The sequence below is a fragment of the Antennarius striatus genome, chromosome 15 (genome assembly GCF_040054535.1).
Source record: "Antennarius striatus isolate MH-2024 chromosome 15, ASM4005453v1, whole genome shotgun sequence".
Taxonomy (NCBI): domain Eukaryota; kingdom Metazoa; phylum Chordata; class Actinopteri; order Lophiiformes; family Antennariidae; genus Antennarius; species Antennarius striatus.
The window spans coordinates 17,756,329-17,777,083 of NC_090790.1; the positions used below are offsets into that span (position 1 = coordinate 17,756,329).

A 20,755-nucleotide genomic window follows, 5' to 3' on the forward strand; every position below is an offset into this window, starting at 1 on the left:
GAAAGTTACCTGACTTTAATCTTTTCTCAAATCTAATATTTTTCCTTCATTGTCCTTGCTGTGGTTACAATAGTGTGGCAATAGTCTGTCAGCGCTTTAAGCTTAGGTCCAGAAGAGAAAGTTTAACTGAAGAACTTCCTTTTTATTCTATTAAATTTGCAACCCAATATCTCCCGGTTGCAGCTGCTATGATCCTCCATACTTGACATCAGCCACCTTTTCTCCAACTGATGACCAATGAGTAAACAGTGATCAGGGCAAGTGGGACCACACTGCTGTCTTGTCAGTGTGAATCAGATGCTTGAGGTTTCAGATGCAATAGCAAATGAGAAACTGGCACAATGAAATCCGCTTTATTTTATTTCTTGCTCTCAGCCTAAAATGAGAGCACTACCTTACTGTTATCACATCAAACACTGCAAGACGTCATTGCCTGTATCACTATGCAATTAATATTGATAATATGCTGGTTCATCAATGACATTTTCAGTACTTCGTCATCAGAATCTTTTAACATAGCTGTCAAATGCAGGTCACATGGCCAAGATCAATGCCAATCATCAAGTCTAAAAGATCAGATTTACATTTTTAAAAAATCAGTGTGTCTGTACGGGCCCTGAGCATGGTTTTTAAAAAGCATCTTCCATGTGGTTTGTCTTCCTCACGCTATCTGGAAAAAAAAACAGACCTGTGTCACATGTGAGCAAAAATGGGTCATAATGGCCTGTTGGGTGAAAGCTGCCAAAGCGTATCCTCTTGGGAGTTCACTGTCTTGTGGTGAGAATCTGAGCCGAACATCATGATTTGGGATCATTCATTGACTGGTGCTTCATTTTGGTGAACATACGTTAGTTACACATTACATAATGCTGGTTAATGTCTGTAATAGTTGAAGGGAGTCTCACATAAATGGCTGTAGCTTGAACCATGTAGGTAAACCATTCTGATGTTGAGTTTTATTTAATTTGCATAAATTACAGCTGCATGTTTTATTCCATAAAAACTTCTGCACACAAATAACTTTAAAGTTAAAGTTTTATGTTTTTTGTGTTGAAAAAAAATGTCTGCGCTCAGACATGCCGCTTCATTATTATTCTGGAGAGCGCGTTCTGATTGGCTCGTGGTAGTGTGACGTCAAAAGAAGCCTAGAGGCGAAAAAAAAACAATCTTCCAGCGGCGCTCAGACCGTGTCTGTCTCCGCTTCCAAAAACGTACGGTGGAGCTTGTCACTGACAGTAGTTAACTAATGAAAGAAACCAGAAGACGGATAGTTTTAAAGCCGGACGTGTGTGACCGCTTACATTTTCCACTTTAACTAGTTTTGTTCGAGACCTTGCTCTGGTGGGTTGTAACGTGAAGTCCAAATCGCCGGGATTTCCTCTCATCTCGAAGTTCCCAAGATGAACTTCGGTCCGGTGGTCGGGAAACTTTCTGTAAGTAAAAAAATATTTAAAAAACAGATAAGATTTATTTTTTTTATTTAACGCGTAACTACACGGGTTTTTTCTCCATTCCGTGTTACGACATGCTAATAACTTCAAGTACCCTTAAAGGCGGTCGCGCCGCTAAAACCATAAACTCATTTAAGCTAGCAAAACAAACGACAAGTTGTTGGAACCCGTCTCCGGGATGGCTAATAAGCGAAATTACCAACTGTAACGTAAAGTTTAAGCCCAGAAAAGACTTTTTCTTTTAAAAAAACAAAACTTTTTGGTGGAGCTGTGTTCTTTAACGAAGGCACAAATCACGGCCAGGCCCGTGAACTTGTCGGTGGAGCGGGTTAACAAGCCCCCTCATTGTCCCACAGGAGCTCATACGCAGCAACCGACTTGTTTGTTTTTGTTTGTAATTGTAGTTCTTCTTCTTCTTTGTGTGTGTGTGTGTGTGTGTGTGTGTGTGTTCATCTGTGTGCTTGTGCGCCAGCGTTCACTCATCTAGCCTCTTAACGTTACGACCACCATCTGTGTCGGACATCATGTGGTCATATTGTTCTGATGGGACGGGTCACAGCGGATGTAGCTTTCCTTATAGGCGCTATTAATAAGCCCAGCGCAGTTAATGTCCTGCTGCGGGGTGCTCTCCTGCTAGCACAAGCTTTTAAATCAATTTATTGTGAAGAGAAATGAGAGCCAGGGCTTTAGTACCATGTCTGAATGTGGAACCAACCCCCCCCCCTTCTTCGTAAAAAAAACAGTAATTCACCTTGCCAGTCAGTCAATTAAAGTCACAGGCTCTCAACAGTTTTTCCAGAGAAGTTTATTTCACTCTGAGACTTTCACAGAGAAGCCTTTTCATTCCTCAGCTGTTGTTTTTTCCAGCTGTGCACCACCAAAAGCCCAACACTCACTCGCAACCCCTCAATTCACCCCTTTGGGTGAATGCAAAATGTGTGATCGCTCTTTGAAAGTGGACACTGTATGTTTATAGCTTTACATTACACTGTGAGATGAGATGAGACACCAGAAGGGAATCAAGGGTTTCTAATTATAGAGCAAACGAAGGAATGGCCTTGGTTATGGTTGATTAAGACACTAGTGTCAAGGTTCATTCATGCTCGTTGTTAAACTTGATTCGGCCGGAACATTCCATCCCTTACTCTGCAATCCATTTCATCCATATATGTGCACATGTGATGAAGGTATACGGCTATTGGAGAAAAGGAGCGGAACCATCGGAAACGTGGAGTGTAGTGTAGCATGGCAAAATATTTTACGGACAATATACAGAGAGGAAAAGGTAAAAATTTCTTGTTTTTATGCTTGGCACATTACTACAGCCTCATCTAGAGATACTGCTTTTTGTTTTCATAGAAACTCTTGAATCCTCACTGCCATGCTGTGGAAATATCAATGTCAACATGAAGACCGTGTGGAAGTGTGTCCATGTTGATGGATGTATCATTTGAAAGGGCCCGATTTATTTTAGTACCAAGATGGAGGGCAAATAGGCCTACTATATTTTCAGATACCCTACTGTGTCTCTGTTGGACTACATTTAACGTGTATGTGTGTGTGTGTTTTCTGTCTTGTGTGATCTGTGTTTTTCAGTCATTTGGTTTTTCCGTCACTTAATTCGCATCTACTTCTCTGGGTGGCAAAGTCAATGTTTATGTCTTCTGTAAACCACAAGACATTCTGGAGACCTCGCCAGTAGCACCACCCATTACCCCTCCGTCAACCCCCCCACACACACAGACACACACACACACACACACACACACACACACACACACACACACACACACACACACACACACACACACACCCCTCCAAATTAGTGTACGTGCCTGGCTCTCCAGTAAATTTCCTGTCTAGTGTACACAGATAAGCTGATACTAGTGGCATCAATTTTCTTCTGAGAATTGTCATGCTCATGCAAATGTACTTTAGATTGATATCTCTGATTGTTTACTGTGCGTCTGGGTGTTGGTTCACACAGGAAACATCCCTCTATGTCTCAGTGGACAACACAGACAAGGGCAGGACTGACATCAGGGACAAGTGGAGGCCAACTGTGTCACTGGGGAGAGAGCAGTGGTCAACAGATTGACCACTGTGGAGTTCTTTATACTGTGACTACTTATTGCTGCTCTGCATAGGGACCATGTGAACAGTTATAACCGAGCCAGTGGCTTAGAGAAGCTACATGGACACTGCATGATGCAATGGGGTGCAACCCACTAGCTGTCAGATACCAGGTGGCGTGTTCCATTTTATGTTTGCCTCCTACGGCATTCAGCCAGGTGTTTATTCCTGAGTGCAGGCATTGTTAACAATGTTTTTTTCCTTTCTCGCTGGTTTCTCGATTATTCCTTTTGAACCTGCTGCTCTCCGGATAAACAAAGACCTGCTGACTCACTTAGGGAGTGCCACCTGTTCAGGTGCTGCCCACTCACGTAATGCATTCCAACAGTGAGAAGTCATAGCTCAACCATGAATAGTCCAGCGTGGAGATAAGCACAGATCATTTGTTGCGTGCCAAACGTTTCAACTGTACCAGCCTCATTCTTACGCTTCGAAGCCAAGTATCAATTAAATCATCTCCATCAAAATCATCTCACAATATCAGTTGGAAAACGCTTTTGAGGTTTAATACTTTCTCATACGTTCAGCTCTGTGGCTCTTCCATGTGTGCAGTCATCTGATGGGTCAAATCACATGACTTTTGTGTTTACTCTCTTCAGTTTCACCCTTGCCAAACAGTGAAAAAATGTTTTGCTTTTTCTCCTTTTGTTGTTCATGCTTTACCATTTTAAAGATGGTGAAGTTGTTACTATGTTGTCATCTGTGGGCAAGAATACATAAAAGCAGGTTTGCAAGATGCAGTTCTTGTAAAGGATGCACAATATAGACTTTTTTCTTCACTTTAGCCTTAATGTGTTCACCATTTTTGTGTGTAATGACATTTATCAAAACAGGCTAAATACATATACTGTATGACATAATACAAATCATGAATTGTGAGTCTGAATTAATGTATTTGAAAAAAAATTTGTCCAAAAACTTGACTTGACTGACTTCATTGTTTTTTGCTCTCATTAAAAATTTTGTTTTTTAGTTAGACCCGCATTCAACTAGGACTGTAAGCGAATTGAACAACACATAGAAGAAATATCAAGGCCAGACTGGTTGGCAGATGATTTTTTTGAGGGCACTGACCAGTTGGGGAAGCAGACAGAAATGAATGGAATGTCATTGATGCAGTGAAATTTAAAAGGCGTACAGGCAGCGGACAGCTTTTTTCTGAAGAAACACTACAAAAAAATATTATTTGATTATCATACTAATAAACGTTGTTGACTCCCCTCAAATTATGTTCCATCTTGTCTGTTTGTTAGTTGGTTATTACACAACAGCTTCTGAGCAGACTTCCAAGAAGTCTTGTTGAGTGGACAAATCCTGGACCAAAATGGATCCAATTTACTTTTGATGGGGTTCCGGATAAAGAGAAAGAAAAAATCAGGCATTTTTAGGAGATTGATATCTTTTAGTTTGTGCCATTTGCTACAGATCTAAATGAAAACCAAGAGCCACCAAATAGAACTGGTTCACTTTTTTAAATCCTCATTTCTCGGTATTGATTTTGGATCAGGCTTGTTTTAAGGTAACAGGATTATTTGGCCTTTGCATAAGTATTTTTCTTAATCTTTTGGTCACTTCTATGTACCAAAAAATAATCAATAAGCCAAATTTTAAAAAGATTTACTCAAAATAAATTTGACCCATGCTCAAACAATTTTAAATGGCTGCAAGTGAACATTGTACAGATTGACCATTGACTTTAGTCGTCAGTTATTGACTGACCTTTCAGACCTATGCTGTCATAAAAGTGCAGGAGATGTTCTTTCAAACAGGCGAGACAATAAGGGTTACATCTGTGATATATCCTCTGACATCCTGCTCTCTTGGATGAATCGCAGAGTCTCAGAATAAACCCAACCTTTTGTGCAGAAAATGGACCTCTGTTTACAAAGACATAAATCCGACATAAGTTCTAGCTATTGATTGTCACTTAAGTTCTTGTTTCCCTGCTACACCGAGCACATAGTGGACATTTTTTGCTTTGGAGTGTTTATAGAGAAGCCCATAAACTGCCTGCACTTCTTGGACTTTTTTCCCCTTCAACTCAAAGGCGAGCTTTAATGGGGCTAATGTGATTGTCTCTGGAGTGAGGTGATGGATTCCTGCACATAGTTCAGTCTATTAGTCATCCTTGCTCGCTCTTTTCATTCTGTCCCTCCTGGTGTTTTCTTGTCTGTCTCTGCTTTGCTTTTCCTCTGAAGGGCCTAATCAGAATTTGAAAAGGCTCAGTTAATAGCCTCCCTACTCACAAATCTCTCACTTCAATTTGTGGATTGACGTTCAGATTCAAGAGCCTTCGCTTATCCCTCAAGAGCATGCTGTGTGACTCACAGCGATGATGCGTTCAAGCACCTCAGCCAACCCTTAGAAACCACAGCGACCTCACAACACAAACAAAATTGGAAAAGTTGCGTCTTACAAACTTTCAGTAGCCCTTCCACTAACTTAATTTGTATTGGTGTCAAGGTGTCATTTTACCGGCTTGTGGTTGTAGATCTACTGCCAGGAAATGTATGAAAGCTGTCTTGATCACACGTTATGAGTTTTCTTACCACTGATTTGTTTGAGACACAGGTTGTCATAGTCATCTAATCTGTGAAGTGTACCTCCTGAGGAAACACAAGAATTTGTGTTTGCGGAGCTGCAGCTTCCCTGAGTTATAAATATCGAGCCTAGCGGATTTGGTGCAGGTCTAATCGAGCGCTTGGAGGCAGGAGGCCGTGGAGGGAACAGTTTGGAGCTGAATTCTGCATGAAGCGTCTGTATTGTCTCGAGCTTCCTGTGCTCTCTGAGAGGAGGGGGACGCCGCTTTTCACACGCTCCCACACATAAACTGTATTTGCACTTGTGTGTCTATTCATGTGTGTCTTCTTCAATATATGTGTCTCTACACTTGGTTTTTTAACGCAGAGCGCCTCCTTTAACTGCTTAAAACTGACACGGGAGTCATTGTCTTCATTTTATATAAGTCAGATTTATGATGATAAATGTTTCCGAGCTTGGCTGAACTTCGGATCTATTTACAGCGCTGTTGCCAAATGTCAGACATCTTTCTCTTGATATGAGCCTGGTTATGCTTTTCTCCATTGTCTAATACAGAATGTCAGTGTAATTTATCACTTAAGAAAAGTTTTGCATGGTTGCCCCTTGTCTCTAGGGAATGCCAGGCTTTATAGCTTAGAGCTCTCTCTGTCCTGTCAAGGTCATCGTGGAAGGATTCTAATTGTAGCCCACACTACCCCGCTGTTTCAGTGAGGTTAGCCCAACAGTTACTGAAAACACTGCTGGGTATAGTTTGTATTAAACTGTGATTTAGGGTAATGCAATTATTTGTTCATCATAAATGGTTTGATTAGAAAAAATCACATTAGTTTTCATTGATAAATTAATGACATTACAGGAGATATTTGTTGCATGACAGTGCTTCTTTGCTCTTGTTTAATCAGTTGGGTTCCTTTGGGTCAAATACCCATCTGACTACAAAGTGAACCCATAAATTAGATTATGCTATTCAAGGAGACAAGACAATCAGGCCATTAGTCACAAATTAGACAAAACAATTGAGACATTATCGTTAGGTGACGGCAAATTCCATAAAACTTCCACCTGTGCAAATAGTTGGCCTCGAAAAGGAGTCGGGCAGAGAGCAGACGATTACCTGTAATAGAGAACAATAGGTGGTTGACAGAAAGATGACCAGTAACTATTTTGATAATCATTCCTTTAATCATAAATCATAAAGACTGCCTCTCACACGCTGCTCCTTTTCTTCATCATGACTCATGTTAAACTGATTTTCTTTGGGTTTTGAACTCTTTGTCCAACACTTAAACATCTGAAGCTCTGAGATGGCATTTTCTCAGAATTTTGGTGGATCAGATAGATGGAGAATGTAAGTGATTAATGGAAATAAGGAGTGAAATCAAATTATCTAGATAAGGCAGTTTGTGAAAAATACAGCCTTGTTTTTTGGCTTTGAAATTTTCAGAAAATAGAAAATGGACTAATATCTAAACAGAGCATCTAATTTAAGGAGACAGATGATCCCTGGTCATCTTTATACAGTATAATTTTAAATGTCTGACATCATATTAAGAGGATTGACCAAGGAATCACTGAGCTGGATTGAAAAAAATTCTTGAATGACAAAGGGACAACCTGTTCTTAGATTCTTATTGCTTGATTAGGTCATGTGTGAATGCCTTAACATGATGTGTGAGAGTATATTTTTCTTCTTACTTTGTTGTCTTAGATATCCAAAGCTGTTTAAACAATCGACTGTACTTTGAGAAAGTTTCTTGCAGACGTTTCACCTCTCATCTAAGAGGCTTCTTCAGTTCTTTAAATGTCTTAGACTTTAGGCGTACAGCAAAACAGCGATCTGTGGTTCAGAATGTCAGTTTCAAGTAACTCTGAATGCATGGAAACATTTAAGTGATCTGGAACAGTCGTAAATCAATAAAACACACAATAAAGAAATCATCACAAAGCTTGTGCTGCTTGACATGGCTTAAGAGGTGACTTAGACTTGAGGATCCGGCGGGGTGGGGTGTCATGTTAATTCTGGTGCAAGTCTATAAATCAGAGTTATCTGCTCCTGTGAGTGAAAATGTGAAAGCAGAGTTGGCTTACTGTATGTCGGTCATTTTGTGAGTCAAACTTTCCTTCGATGTATTACCATTGCTTGTTAATACTTTTGTGTACCTGGAACAATAAGTATCCCGTGCACCTGTTTTGTTTAAATCTGGGAATGGTCGGGGTTTATAAAATGCCATAGTTTTTGTCTCTTTTTTGGAGCAATGCTCATAATGTTTCCTTCCTCGTAGAATAACAGCCCTGAAGCATTCAGAGGCTGATTTAGATGTCGATAACTGTACGAGTATCAGACTCTAAGTATTCATATCAGCCCCATAACCACCATAAATGTCCACAGTTGATGAAAAAAAAAAAGATTGGCTAATCTCAAATGCATAAAATGGAGACACAGGTCACATTCCGGATACAGGATAGTAATGAGACATACAATGTCCGTTAAACTAGTTGGCTATGATTAAAATCATATGTACGATATGAAATGAAGAATTTGTCTGTGTGTGCAAAGACTTCATCACATTTTCTGTTTCTGCCCACTTTTTTTTAAATAATAGAACTCAGTGTAATTCCCTCGGGGATAAGGCGCAATCGTGGCCCTCTAAATGGCCCATTGATAACCCAGGTCAACTGAAAGGATGTCCTGTCATTTAGTCACAAATGCGTTCTCAGTGTACTTGACATGTGTAGAGATTGTGCCAAGGCAATTTGGAAGAACCCAGAGAGTTTACAGGAAGTGGAACGAGAGCTACTGTCAGATAAACAAAGGCTCCCTCAATATTTGATTGTATTTTTTTATTAGTTTAACTTGCATCCACACACACACAGTACTAACCGACAATACGTACAGGCTGAAAGCATGACAATAGGACGCTGTTTGTAAAACAGGCTGCGGCCTTGTCCGCTCATTGTACAGAGGATAGGAAGACTGTAAAGTGGAATGAACCACATCAGCCGGGGTTAGAGAGTTTCCAGGGACTTTGGGTTTGGAGGGCTGTCTACACTGAGGTTACAGACGCTCCAGCTTTTCCTCCTCGCTTGGTTATAGAGGTAAAGCGAAGCCACAATGTGGCTGCTTCCAGTGTTAATGCATACAGTCCATCTGTGTCTGTGTAGTCCAGCTGCCTGAGGACATTAGTCTGGACTCGGTGCTGAAACTGTGTTGGTTTTGTTTGTTACCAGCAGCCCTCAGCCCTTTTTTTTTTTGTCTCAGAAAATAGAAGCATCCCTGCTGGAGAAGTGATACACAAGCATGTCTGTCATCATAGGTAAACAAAGAATAAAATAGTGCCTCTCATTCAGAGCTAAATCTATTAAATTAGTCAGTTCTTTGATTTGATTTGTGACTCGAATTAAAATTAATGCCAATTCAAATTAAGCAATTATCCAACAAAAGGAACTTGAGCTAGTTGCTATGCACCGTTTTATATTATCTTAAACTGAATACCTTTATTTATTCATGAGATGTAGTTTGAAGTCTACAGCTTATGCTGCGGACAATTCAACACTCTTTTGTTTTTGACGTGTTGAAGGCTAAACCATCAGTTAATTAACTGAATAAACTCGCCTGCAGACACCACAGGCCTCTGGCGAGACTTGAACACTCCGTTTAAAGGGTCCTGTCTCCCCACAGGTATTTATACACAACGCCTGTATTCAGATTCCCTCACCGTGAAAACATACCTAGAACTTGGAACAGTTTGTAACTTTTGTCATAGAGAAAACAGCTGTTCCAGAGGAGTAGGTTTTTCCTAATCCAATTCCTCCATTTAATCACATGTTCCCACTCAAAATATTTATCTATGAAAACTTTCACGCTATAATATGTTGAATAAAGTGGCGTTCCTCAGTTCTTGCACCATAATAAATAAATCGTGGATCCACGTCTTTAACCGCATCTAAGTTGTTTCCGCTGAAAGGACAATGTCCTCTCTTCCACCCCATTTCTTAGTAATCCATCTGTTAGTTTTAACCATAATTGACAAAAACGTTTAAGTCTTATCACACAGCGTCGGAACTGCGGGAAGAATTCTTCTCTGTATTCCTCTCTAAAATTTAATGGCTTCCTCACTCCCATATGTCCAACGCCTTCAAGGCGTTTCATGAAAATTATCACATGAAAAAGACTGAACGGATTGCTTCACCTCATCAGACTACAGTCAGTAGTTGCATGTTAACCTCTCGTAATAAAATATGAATAGATCATCCGTGGGCGGCAGCGGTCTTCACCTGTCGAAGGCGGCTGCACCTGGGAGTGTTTGAGTCACAGGACTGGAAGTGATGTCATGTCAGAAACACCTGATGGGCCGCAGTGATTTATTAGCTGCTTACACCTGAATAAATACACGTTGGTGCGATTATTACCTTCTTATTGTGCTTTGTGTGAGTGTGGGATTCCTCTCTGAGCAGCTCCCTCTTTCCCAGTTGTCTTTTTTCCCATCCTTTCTTTCATGCACATGTTCTGACCAGATTTTTCTCTTGCCTTTTCACACGGCCTTTTATTTACTTTCACAAAATCCATGTCTCTCTTCACCCCCCCCCCACCCTTCAGTCATACACACAGCGTATTCAAGTCGAAAAGACTCACCCTGTGTCATGGAAGCTGTTAGCCCCCCTCCCTCCCCACCCCTCACATTTTATCCCCCCCCCCTCCTCACCAGAATGTTTGGATAGATCTAAATGGTGTGATTGTGACTGCTCTGCCGGCCGTCTGTCTCTCAGCGTCTTTGGAAAGTCTGACGTGAGCAAAGGGAGAGGAAGAAGGGAAAAGGCAAAGAGAGAGAGAAGAGGGGGGGGGTTCTTTTGAACAACAAGGCATGGCGGCCCTCCAGAGAGCAAAGTCTAGCGTCGGGAGCTGGCCTCTGCTCCAGCCTGTCCCTCTTTCTCTACCTCTGTGAGTCTTTATTCCTCTCATTCTCCCACACTGTCCTTTTTAGACAACCAATTCCCCACAGAGCGTCCCATCTTCGGCACGCTGTCTACGGTTTCTTAGCATGAATCGACCCTTCTCCTCCTCTTTCTCCCTCTCAACTCGGCTCTCTCCACCCTAACCTGTTCTTTTCTCTTCTGGTCTAGCAAAGCAAAGGTGGGGAGGCGGGGGAGAGGAAGAGAGAGAGAGAGACAAAACCTCCGGATCAAGGCTTCTCATTTACTCAGGAGGCATCGCATTGCATTTGAGGCGCTTCGTGGCGGTGTCACATGTCGTGCCATTCAAAGAGCCAAGGTTTAAGAATGTGGGTCATTTGAAGTAGAGGCACTAAAGTGTGTTGTTCGCCAATGAATGGGGCCTTCTCATATTGACATGGTGAAAAGCGTGTGAATAAACACCAGCGCCTGGGGGCCACACTAAAGTGTTCGGCTGTATTCTTCTGAGCACCCCACCTATACAAGCCTGTTATTATCCAGCAGATGAATGGACCTCTGGAATCACATTTGATACGGGCACCATGCTGGCGATAGCTGAGATACCTTATCGAACCCATCCTGCTACACCCACCATACAGGAAACCTTATGCACAAGAAAACCAGATCAAACGCTAATTAGGTTTGGTTGCCTGTTGCGCCGCATGTGTTTAGCGTGTAGCTCTGTGTCCTGCACATACAGCGCTGCTGGCCTCCGGTTCTGACTGGCTGGATGGTTCCCCTAATTGCTTTCCCACGGCAGATGTTCAGATCAGATGGTTCCAATTAAGCCGTAGATTGCTCACATAAGGTTCCCCATGAAGATACACTATCCTCTTTACTGTCCTTCAGCTAATAAGTTTGAGTGGGTGAGTCTATATGCTGTGGAGGCTATGGAACAATAATACAAACCTTGTCTTTTCTCTCCCCTCCGGCCCCCTCCTCTACCTCCCTGTTTATCCCTCCGACCTTTAGGTGTTGGTTGCAGCACTGCTCATCAGGCTGGTTTGCCACGCTGCAGAACCTCCAGCATCTCAGTGGTCTAGCGATGAATACAAAAACTTCACCCTTCGGCGGCACAGAACGTGCGTGGAGAATGAGCAGTACCTCCGTCAGGGGCTCTGCTGCCTCAACTGCCAGGCTGGTAAGGAGAACCGGCTGGAGTGTACTAAATTCTTTGCCAGAATCTTTGATCAAAAAGCACAAAGACTAGAATGGAAATCACAGGTGCTACCTGATTGGATAATTCCATTTTATGTTCTAAATTCTAATAAATAATTTAACTATATTTTTAGGTCACATCCATGAACAGAAAAAAAATGTACCAGGTCATGTATTATTCCTAAACCACATATCCATTTATTAGATTACTTATCCAGTGACATTTAAAGCCTTGGAAATATTCTGTTTTTACGTCCGTCTGTTTGAACTCATGCAAATCGACTCATATGTCAAATTTGGGTTGGTTAAATCTGCACAGAAGCAGAGGGGTAATTGATATGATTACAGTACGAGCATTGCTGCTTCATGTGACGCGGGTCTGCACAGATATCTGTTTGATTTGCTTTCTTGTTGTCAAAACTCTCATAGTATGAGTTGGCATGCAGATGCCTTTTTACACGGATGAACATTGATCAGATTTACTTGAGCTAACCGTAGTACAAATGTCTGAATCCTCAATGGGTTCGACTACATATGTCTGTATGCATTCCTCAGATTCCCTAGCAGCCTTTTTATAATTTTTTTAAAATCAGATAAGTCACAAAAGCACACGATAATTAAGTGAATTTTTTAACGGCATGTGTGACGTGGGTCAAAAATAATTTTTAGCGTGACTTACAACCAAATGGAGGCGCTAAAATCAAGGTCTCTTCTTCAAGGATTTGGATTATTTGAATTTATTTTCTGTTTTTCACTTAAGTTGTGCTTTGTTGTTTTATTCTCAGGAACTTTTGTGCAAAAGGAATGTGAAAGAGATTTGGAACAAGGAACTTGCCTTCCTTGTGAGTCCGGACAGACCTACACAGAACACTCCAATGGGATGAATCACTGTTTGCCCTGCACACACTGCCGCTCAGGTACAACGCCGCAACATCAAGCGTGTTTCACAACCGGGAAAATAATGACTCAGTAACATCAGACTCAGCTCACATGCTCAGATTGTGTTGATTTTTGGTCATTAAATGGATTCTTTGTGGTTTGTTTTGATCAACCTCTGAGACAGAACAGTCTTTTTTTCTTTTTTGGAAAACCGACCAAAGTCGCTACACCTTCCTGTTCCTCACATGATTTACTCTACTCTCAAAAATAGATGAACTACTAACATTCATAAGAATATAGGATTTTTATTAGATTTTATTTTTTATAGTCATTACATAGAAAATCAGAGACTGCTTACAATTTAGAGGCAGGAACAAGTGATTGGGGAAAATAAATAAAAATATGACTTGAAGGTTTGCCAGTTATTAGAATAATTCACTTATTTTTCCACAGAATTGGCCTACCATTCACAACATAATGACTTACTTCCTTTATGAAAGAAAGGAAAAAAACCCACCTAATTGGTTTACCCCTTAAGTCCAAACTAGTCCTCTCTAATTCACTCAGTCAAAGATTAGTTGTTTGGGAAAGTTAATACCTTTTCTTCTGTCCGCCCACCCATCCCCCCGTCTTTCAGGTCCGCTCATGAAAATGTGATCTTACGATGTTACCCAGAGCAGGGTGTGTCTTTGTCGTTTTGTTTCAGAGGCCGAATGTGAGCGTGTTACCTGTCTCAGGAGATTGCTTGTATGTCTGTGGTACCTGGCTGAACTGGGTGTGGCCCAGGCTTATTGTTTTGCCACAGAGGGCGTCTTTGTGTCATATGAAAGGCTGGGCGACAGAAAAGCGACTACTGTTACATAGGACATGTTTTGTGCTCGTTCATTGTGGCTTTGACGTTGAACATTGTGTGTTTTGCTCCAGTTTTAACAGCCGTGTTACAGTTAAGTGGAGACACCAAAGGAAACTGGAAGTAAGCTGTGGAGAAGTTCACGATGTGACGGTTTTACTGTTTTATCTTGAAACCACGTTTTGTGTCTGAAATGAAGGATTGTAATGAATCTTGATGTTGAAGTGATCAATTTATTCCCTTCATTTAGAAACACTGGGCAAAAAAAAAAAGAAGGTTGTTCTCAAGCCGACGCCAGACGGACATAAAGAACATGCCAATTTAACACGGGTAACGTCATTAAGACGTTTGCGTGTTCTCTGAATGCCAGCTGCCTGGCTGGTAGCAAAGTATTGATTTATTGCCTGTCTGTCGCTTCTGAATGAACTTCTGTCTGGATGTGTTTCCTAATGGAAATTTGGCTTTGCTGTGACTCAGATCCTATTTAAAGCTTTGTTGTTCTGTTCTACTGGTGTTGCATCCAACACCGAGTATAATTATGTCAAGCCAGGCCCCACCAATAATCTGTCACAACGTTACGCTTCTTTTTTCTTTCTTTTTTGGGGGGGGGGGGTGTGGAGGAAAATTAGTTTGCGGCACGACACACAGAGAGATCTGAGTAAAGAGTGTGAGATGGCTCAAGTTCACATGTTGAATATTTCAACATTTATTTCGTGTGACATATTTATAAAGTTAGTCAGGGTTGAACGTCTGGTAAGAAGCGGTGAAACTCTCATTATATTCTGATGACTGCACATAGTTGACATTTTACATAATAATCAAACATGGCACAAACAGCTATATTTGATTATCCCAGTAGGGAGTGTTTGTGTAGACACTTACCAGAGCTACACTTGAAAACGAGAACCCCGACACGAGAGGAAGAGGACCAGGAAGAGTTCACAATAATTCATAATATGTGCCAAACGCACACAGTGTGGTCTGCTCTTATGCAACTTCACCAAATATTATTCTTTAAAGCATGTCGGCCGCATATTTTTTATCTTAGTAAGTAAAACAGTCTGTTCGGATGCAGGGTCAAAAGAGAAAAACTACAACAGCCTCTGCCAAAGCCCAGCAGTCCTGTTTAATGAGATGGAGTTTAGTCTGGAACCAAACTGTCCCGGAGGTGTAGCCATGATTCACAGGGCAGACCACCCCCCCCCCACGAGCGTCCAGTATCTTAACCTGATGGAAAACATCCAATCTCAGTGTGAAAAGAAGTGGAAAATCAACTCTGAATCTGCATCCTCACCTAAATATACTCCATCAGCTCTGAATCCGTCATCCTAGCAATTTCTATGGAAATCTGTTGAGTCGTATTTGCATATTTCTGCTGACTAACCGCCTCTCCCTGTCCACACATGGGTTAATCTGATGGTTGTAGTTTTATAATGGGTGATAATTATAGTGACAGGAAACACAACAAAGAACGGAGTCTCAACCTGAAGCATTCTGGCAGCGTTTCGTTGCATTCCTCTATTTTAACTGTATGGACAGATTTATCTCAGTAGAATGTCGTCGGATCCACAGAGAGCCGCTGATGCACCTTTTCCACAGCTTTGAACTCGAGGTGGAAAAGTGTTTGCCAGGGGAAGACTGATGGACTTTGCATCCTGGTTAAAAATCTCGCCGGTGGAAAAGATGACTAATTGCGGTACTGCATAAAATGCCTGCTCATAAATCCAGAGGAGAAATGAATAACTGATCGATAAAGCGCCTAAGAAGTGGCACAACTTGCAAAAATTAGCAGCGTTTATTCTGAATTCACGGTAAACTTGTCGCGGATGTGCAGATGGAAAATATTTAGAAATGCTGTTTGTTTCTGTGGAAGTTTCATCTGTGTCGTTTGACTTCATTCGTGTTCCCGCCGCTTGTTACGTCTCACAGAGTGATCCCGTGTCTGCCGTCTCATCTTCCTCTCAACCTTTTCATCCCTCCAGATCAGGTCCAAACTGCTTTCTGCACCACGACGGCTGACACCAGGTGCCAGTGCAGACAAGGTACCTTCTGTGTGCCTGATGAGGCCTGCGAGGTCTGCAAGCGTTGTGCCAAGTAAGCGCCATTAACTTCATTTCCTGAAATAGTTTCAAGTCCAACTGCAGCATTTAAAAATAATGTTGCTCCCTTCAAAGTCTGTGGAGGGCAACTGCTATATGACTGTGGTTATGGAGCAAATACACAATGTCTAAAGTTTTAAAAGTAGTCACCACCTCACACACTCACTGCTGACAGGGTTTCCAGATCCAACATTTTAAATGTTGGCAAATTCTGATCAGTTTGTATGCAGCTAGTTTGTCTTCATACCAGTTCAAATCAGTCCCAAACCACAACATAGACCGTCAGACTTGAGGCTCTGATGTATTTTCTACTCTCTGTTCATCTGACTCATCCGGTTTTCCTTACAGGTGTAAATCAGGTGAGGAGGAGGTGAAGAAGTGCACCCCCTTCTCGAACACGGAATGTCGGAAACGAGGCCCGTTCCCAACCAAAAGCTCCCCGATCCTTCCTACACAGAGCCCTACTTCCTCCTCAGACATCGGTAACTCCGCCTTACTGTTACTTAAGCTTCTGCTACACCTTCGAGGTTCATTTAAAATGCCTCTCTAAGATTTGATCGTGAGTGACTGTTTGTTGTCTTCCTAGTTGTTCCGGTGTGTATTTCCCTGATCTGTTTGATCCTCATCATCTTCATCGCGTTGGCTGTGTGGTGGTTCATGATCAAGCAGCAGTCATGTGAAATCCCTTGTGAGTTCACACTCTGCGCCGTACCTTTAAATAAATCGCTTCTTGCATATTAAGTATATATTCCTAATCTGAATTCTTTTGCTTGTAAACAGGTTCAAAGACTCCCATTGAGTCCAGTGAAATCGTAAAAATTCCCATCGTAAGTGATTCATCTTTTGTAATTTGCTCATTATTGCGTTAGCGGTTGCGGATAGAGTCGATAGATGCGTGACGCTGACGTTCCGCTTGCTACCTGGTCAGGGCGAGAGCTGCGCCACCGCGGAGGAGCGACAGAACAATCAGAATGCAGGCCTGGAAGGAGAGGAGTCCCGCCCGGAGTCGCGGCCCCTCCTGCAAGAGACCCAGCCTGGGATGACCAAGGCCTCTCCCCCACTGGAAGATGAAGACAGGGGACTGGGAGACAGTTTGCCCAACACCACCAGTTCGTCTCAGACCAGCCTGTCGGCCCTGCCCACAGCAGCGTCTTCCGGGAACACCCCCCACCAGAGTCCCTCTGCCTTCAGGCTGCTGCCAGCAGACATAGTAAGGCCCGACCGAAGCACCAAAAAACGTCAGTCACTCACATCGTTTGTGTTATTTCATTCTAAAATGTCTGTTGTGTTGCAGGATGATCCTCTGCGACATCGATTGGTGCCCCTACAAGGTAAGATTCCCGCCGTGGGAGGCGGAGCTTCGTTTGTTTGTCATGCCTCTTGATTTACCCTGAAAGGCAGTTACTTAGAAAGAAGCAGTTCATGTCGGTACACAGTAAAAATAGCAGTATCTCCTCAAGATCTAAGTTAGTAATTTGATAAGTTATTAATCTCATGACAGTCAGGCCGTATCTGAGCCTTCGGGCAGTTGGAACACGCCATTGTTCATTTGCTCATGCTAAATTAAGCAGGACATGGCTCAGCAAGTGTGTTTGATCCTTTTTTTATTTCACGTACAATAGAGTCTGTCAGCGCATTAATCGCCGTACATCTTACAGTTAGCGTGAGAAGTTAACGTTTTCTGTCGATCTGTTTTCAAGGGTCCGAGAAGTCCCTGAAGATGAGCTTCGATCTGTTCGACGAGTACCTGGACGTACGGATCCACAACAAGTTCTTCAGGATGATCGGAGTCAACGACAACCACATTCGGATTGCGGAGAACGGCACCGCCGGTGACAAAGTGTATGAACTGCTGAAGAACTGGATGCAGAGGCAGGGACTAAAAGCCGACATCAACGACCTGCTGCACGCTCTGCTGAGTATGGACCAGCGGCGCTCGGCGGAGAGTATCGCCTCGGCGGCCCTGCAGCGAGGCTACTACAAGCACGCGGACACGCCCTGAAAATAACGCCGCGGGGACCGCAAATGAAGTAAATGCAAGAGTGCTCAATATAAGAAACTCAAAGCACATGGACGCCATGAATGGACGGTGTGCCTCTTGAACAGGCTTACCTCTTTGTGGCCAAACGGCCATGTTTTCAGAAGCCAGTAGTTTTAGAAAGAAAATCACAAAAAGGGGAAGGTCGAACCGCATTGATAGGAGCACCAAGAACACCGACGACTCGCCAAAAGCAAAGGTGTAATGATGAAAATGAAGAATATATGTTTTTTTTGGTAGCACCGTCCGTGAACGTAAATAGAGTGCCAATTTCGACGTGCGCAATCGGCTGCATCGCCACAGGCTCTCTTGAAGCGACCTCCAAATACTGACCTTAGACGTCTCCGGGCGCGTTTCGATCGTCCGGTCCCGGACGCACGGCCCCGGAGACGAGGATATACACTGGTTTGTAGTGACGTTAGCTGCGTCACTAATGCTGTGCCTCTTTGTTGCACTGACCTCTAAGCACATGTATGATTTAAAACTACGATCATGCTCTATTTTTTCTGTAGATTTAGACTTCCTGAATCCATATGTCACAGTTGACAAACACTTCCCCTCGCTAGCGAGGGGGAAACATCCGTTCGTTACGATGTTGTGCGGCTTTTACCTCTTTGATGCTCTTTGATAGCCTGAAGTCATTTAAGGTGTATGTTTTTAATCATGAGCCAGTCAGGCTCTCTAAAAATCAAGTAACGGTGGAGCAACGCTTCAGTCGTCCAGGCCTTTATATGTCCAGTGTTACTACACACACACACGCACACACACACATCCTAGAAGGGGTATCACAAGCTGTAACTTTTAGCAAGTCTATTCAGAGGCTTCCATAACTTTTCCATGGAGCATGGAGAACAAGGTCATTTTATTTATTGACATATTTATTACAATGAATAATAATTAACTTCCACTATTTATGTCATTGCCAAAAAACGACCCTCACGCCCGCGCTGTTTTCCGCACGGTGATTACGTCCGGCCACCGGACGGAATGCCGAACGTCGGATATTTTCAAGGGGGGGTCATTCGAAAGCGCGTCGTCGAACTCGGCTCCGGCTCGCTGCTCCGGTCCATGCTGTGATGTCCTGGCCACAATCAGACAATTTGACGATGCCACATGCCAATAGTGTCACTTATTAACTAGTCTGGTTAGTCGTGGATGACATCACGGTCTCATTCAAGATAATCTGTTGTTGCATTTCATCTTGTAGAATTCAAACTACATTTATCGTTCCTGTTCTGGATTTTCACGTCACTGACATTTACAGTTCAGTTGCAGATGAATGAATTAAGAGGTAATCCCTGTATCGGATGTCTACGGCTGCATTCTGACGAGGAGAGGTGTCATTAATCCCTCTATTCTGCATGACGCTGTAGATAACTGAAACTGGAATTATGAGAAGACATAAAATGTCAAAAATGACTGATCTGTAATCTTAATTACAGTCAAAGTCGGCTGATAAAAGCTCAGACGGCTTGCCGTAGAAGTCCTGTACGTGTTGGCGGTGATGTGATGCAGGTACAAATTGTCTTGTCGTTGATCGGCTCATTCGAGATGAAGGAAACCTCTTCTGGATACAAACATATTTCCCCTAATTCCTCTCCGGATAAAGGAAAGAGGTCTTTCCGACTGCTGAAGCTACAGTGCTGGCACTGCCATCTAGTGACGGACGCTGGAGACACAGCCGTCATCAGTTCAGAGGATCCTCATCCTCTTGACATCCGTCTCTTTCCTTCTGTGGCCTTAGTGTAGCAGACGATTAGCTTCAGCGCATGTTTTGATCGCTCTGTGACGGCTCTGTCTCCCTTTTTTAATCACTCATTTTTATTTTCATGTATTTCCTGACTAAGCAGTTCAGTTAAGTCCCTCCTCCTTGCATATAAACGTCCAGCTCAGCGTTGACTCAAAGCCATCCCCACCTCCCACCCTCCTTTTTGTTCGCTTGTCATGGATTTCAAATGTAAATTATGCAAATACATCAAAGATGTTTTATGTCAATTTGAATAAATGTTTTGTACAGATTGCCGTCTGAATCGTTTCAAATGAACTTGTTTGCACTCGGATAAATCAGACATCTTCCAGGGTTGTGCAGTTCACTCATTAATAATGCATTATTTATAGCTCCGCCTCATTGACTAGTTAATTACCTCACACATCCCAAGATGCAAAGCGCTGCCTGAAACAAGCAAACCAAATCCTTTAAACTTCAAAATCTTTTTATTAACTTCATTATTTTCCTTCTAAAGATTCTGAAACAAACATCCAGTGTTTACAGCTGCTTATCCCTCTAAGGATTATGGTTGGAGGGTGGAGGTGTGTGTGTGTGTGTGTGTGGGGGGGGCACCAGTTCACAGTGTGAGAAAGCTATAAAAATAAACTTAATGATATTGTGTCTGGCTGAAAACAAAGTGTCTAGAGGAAAAACTTGGACGGATCAGAAGACATGAGGAACCTCTTCCTCATGACCTGACCTCTTAAAGCAAGACGCCTCACGAGGCTAAGTTTTGCTACCCGGTTAGCATCACCTTCTTCTTTTTCTCTGGTATTAAATGAGCTTGAACCCTTCTCAGAACTCCTTTCTGTCATCTTTAAGAAGATTGTCTCAGTCCTCAGCAATGAGTTTTTGCTCCCTGCTGATTGTGGGTTCATTTGAGGAAAA

At 42.5% G+C, this 20,755-nt stretch overlaps 1 protein-coding gene across 1 annotated transcript; it reads left to right on the forward strand.

Moving 5' to 3' along the window:
- The first annotated feature begins 1,181 nt into the window (after positions 1-1,181).
- Positions 1,182-20,118, forward strand: tnfrsfa (tumor necrosis factor receptor superfamily, member a). The gene is made up of 10 exons (XM_068334621.1): positions 1,182-1,433; positions 12,048-12,216; positions 13,019-13,150; positions 15,945-16,056; positions 16,410-16,543; positions 16,648-16,749; positions 16,842-16,888; positions 16,990-17,271; positions 17,356-17,392; positions 17,762-20,118. The coding sequence occupies exons 1-10, from the start codon at positions 1,401-1,403 to the stop codon at positions 18,061-18,063; spliced, it is 1,350 nt and encodes a 449-aa protein (XP_068190722.1). The 5' UTR covers positions 1,182-1,400; the 3' UTR covers positions 18,064-20,118.
- Positions 20,119-20,755: the final 637 nt, after the last annotated feature.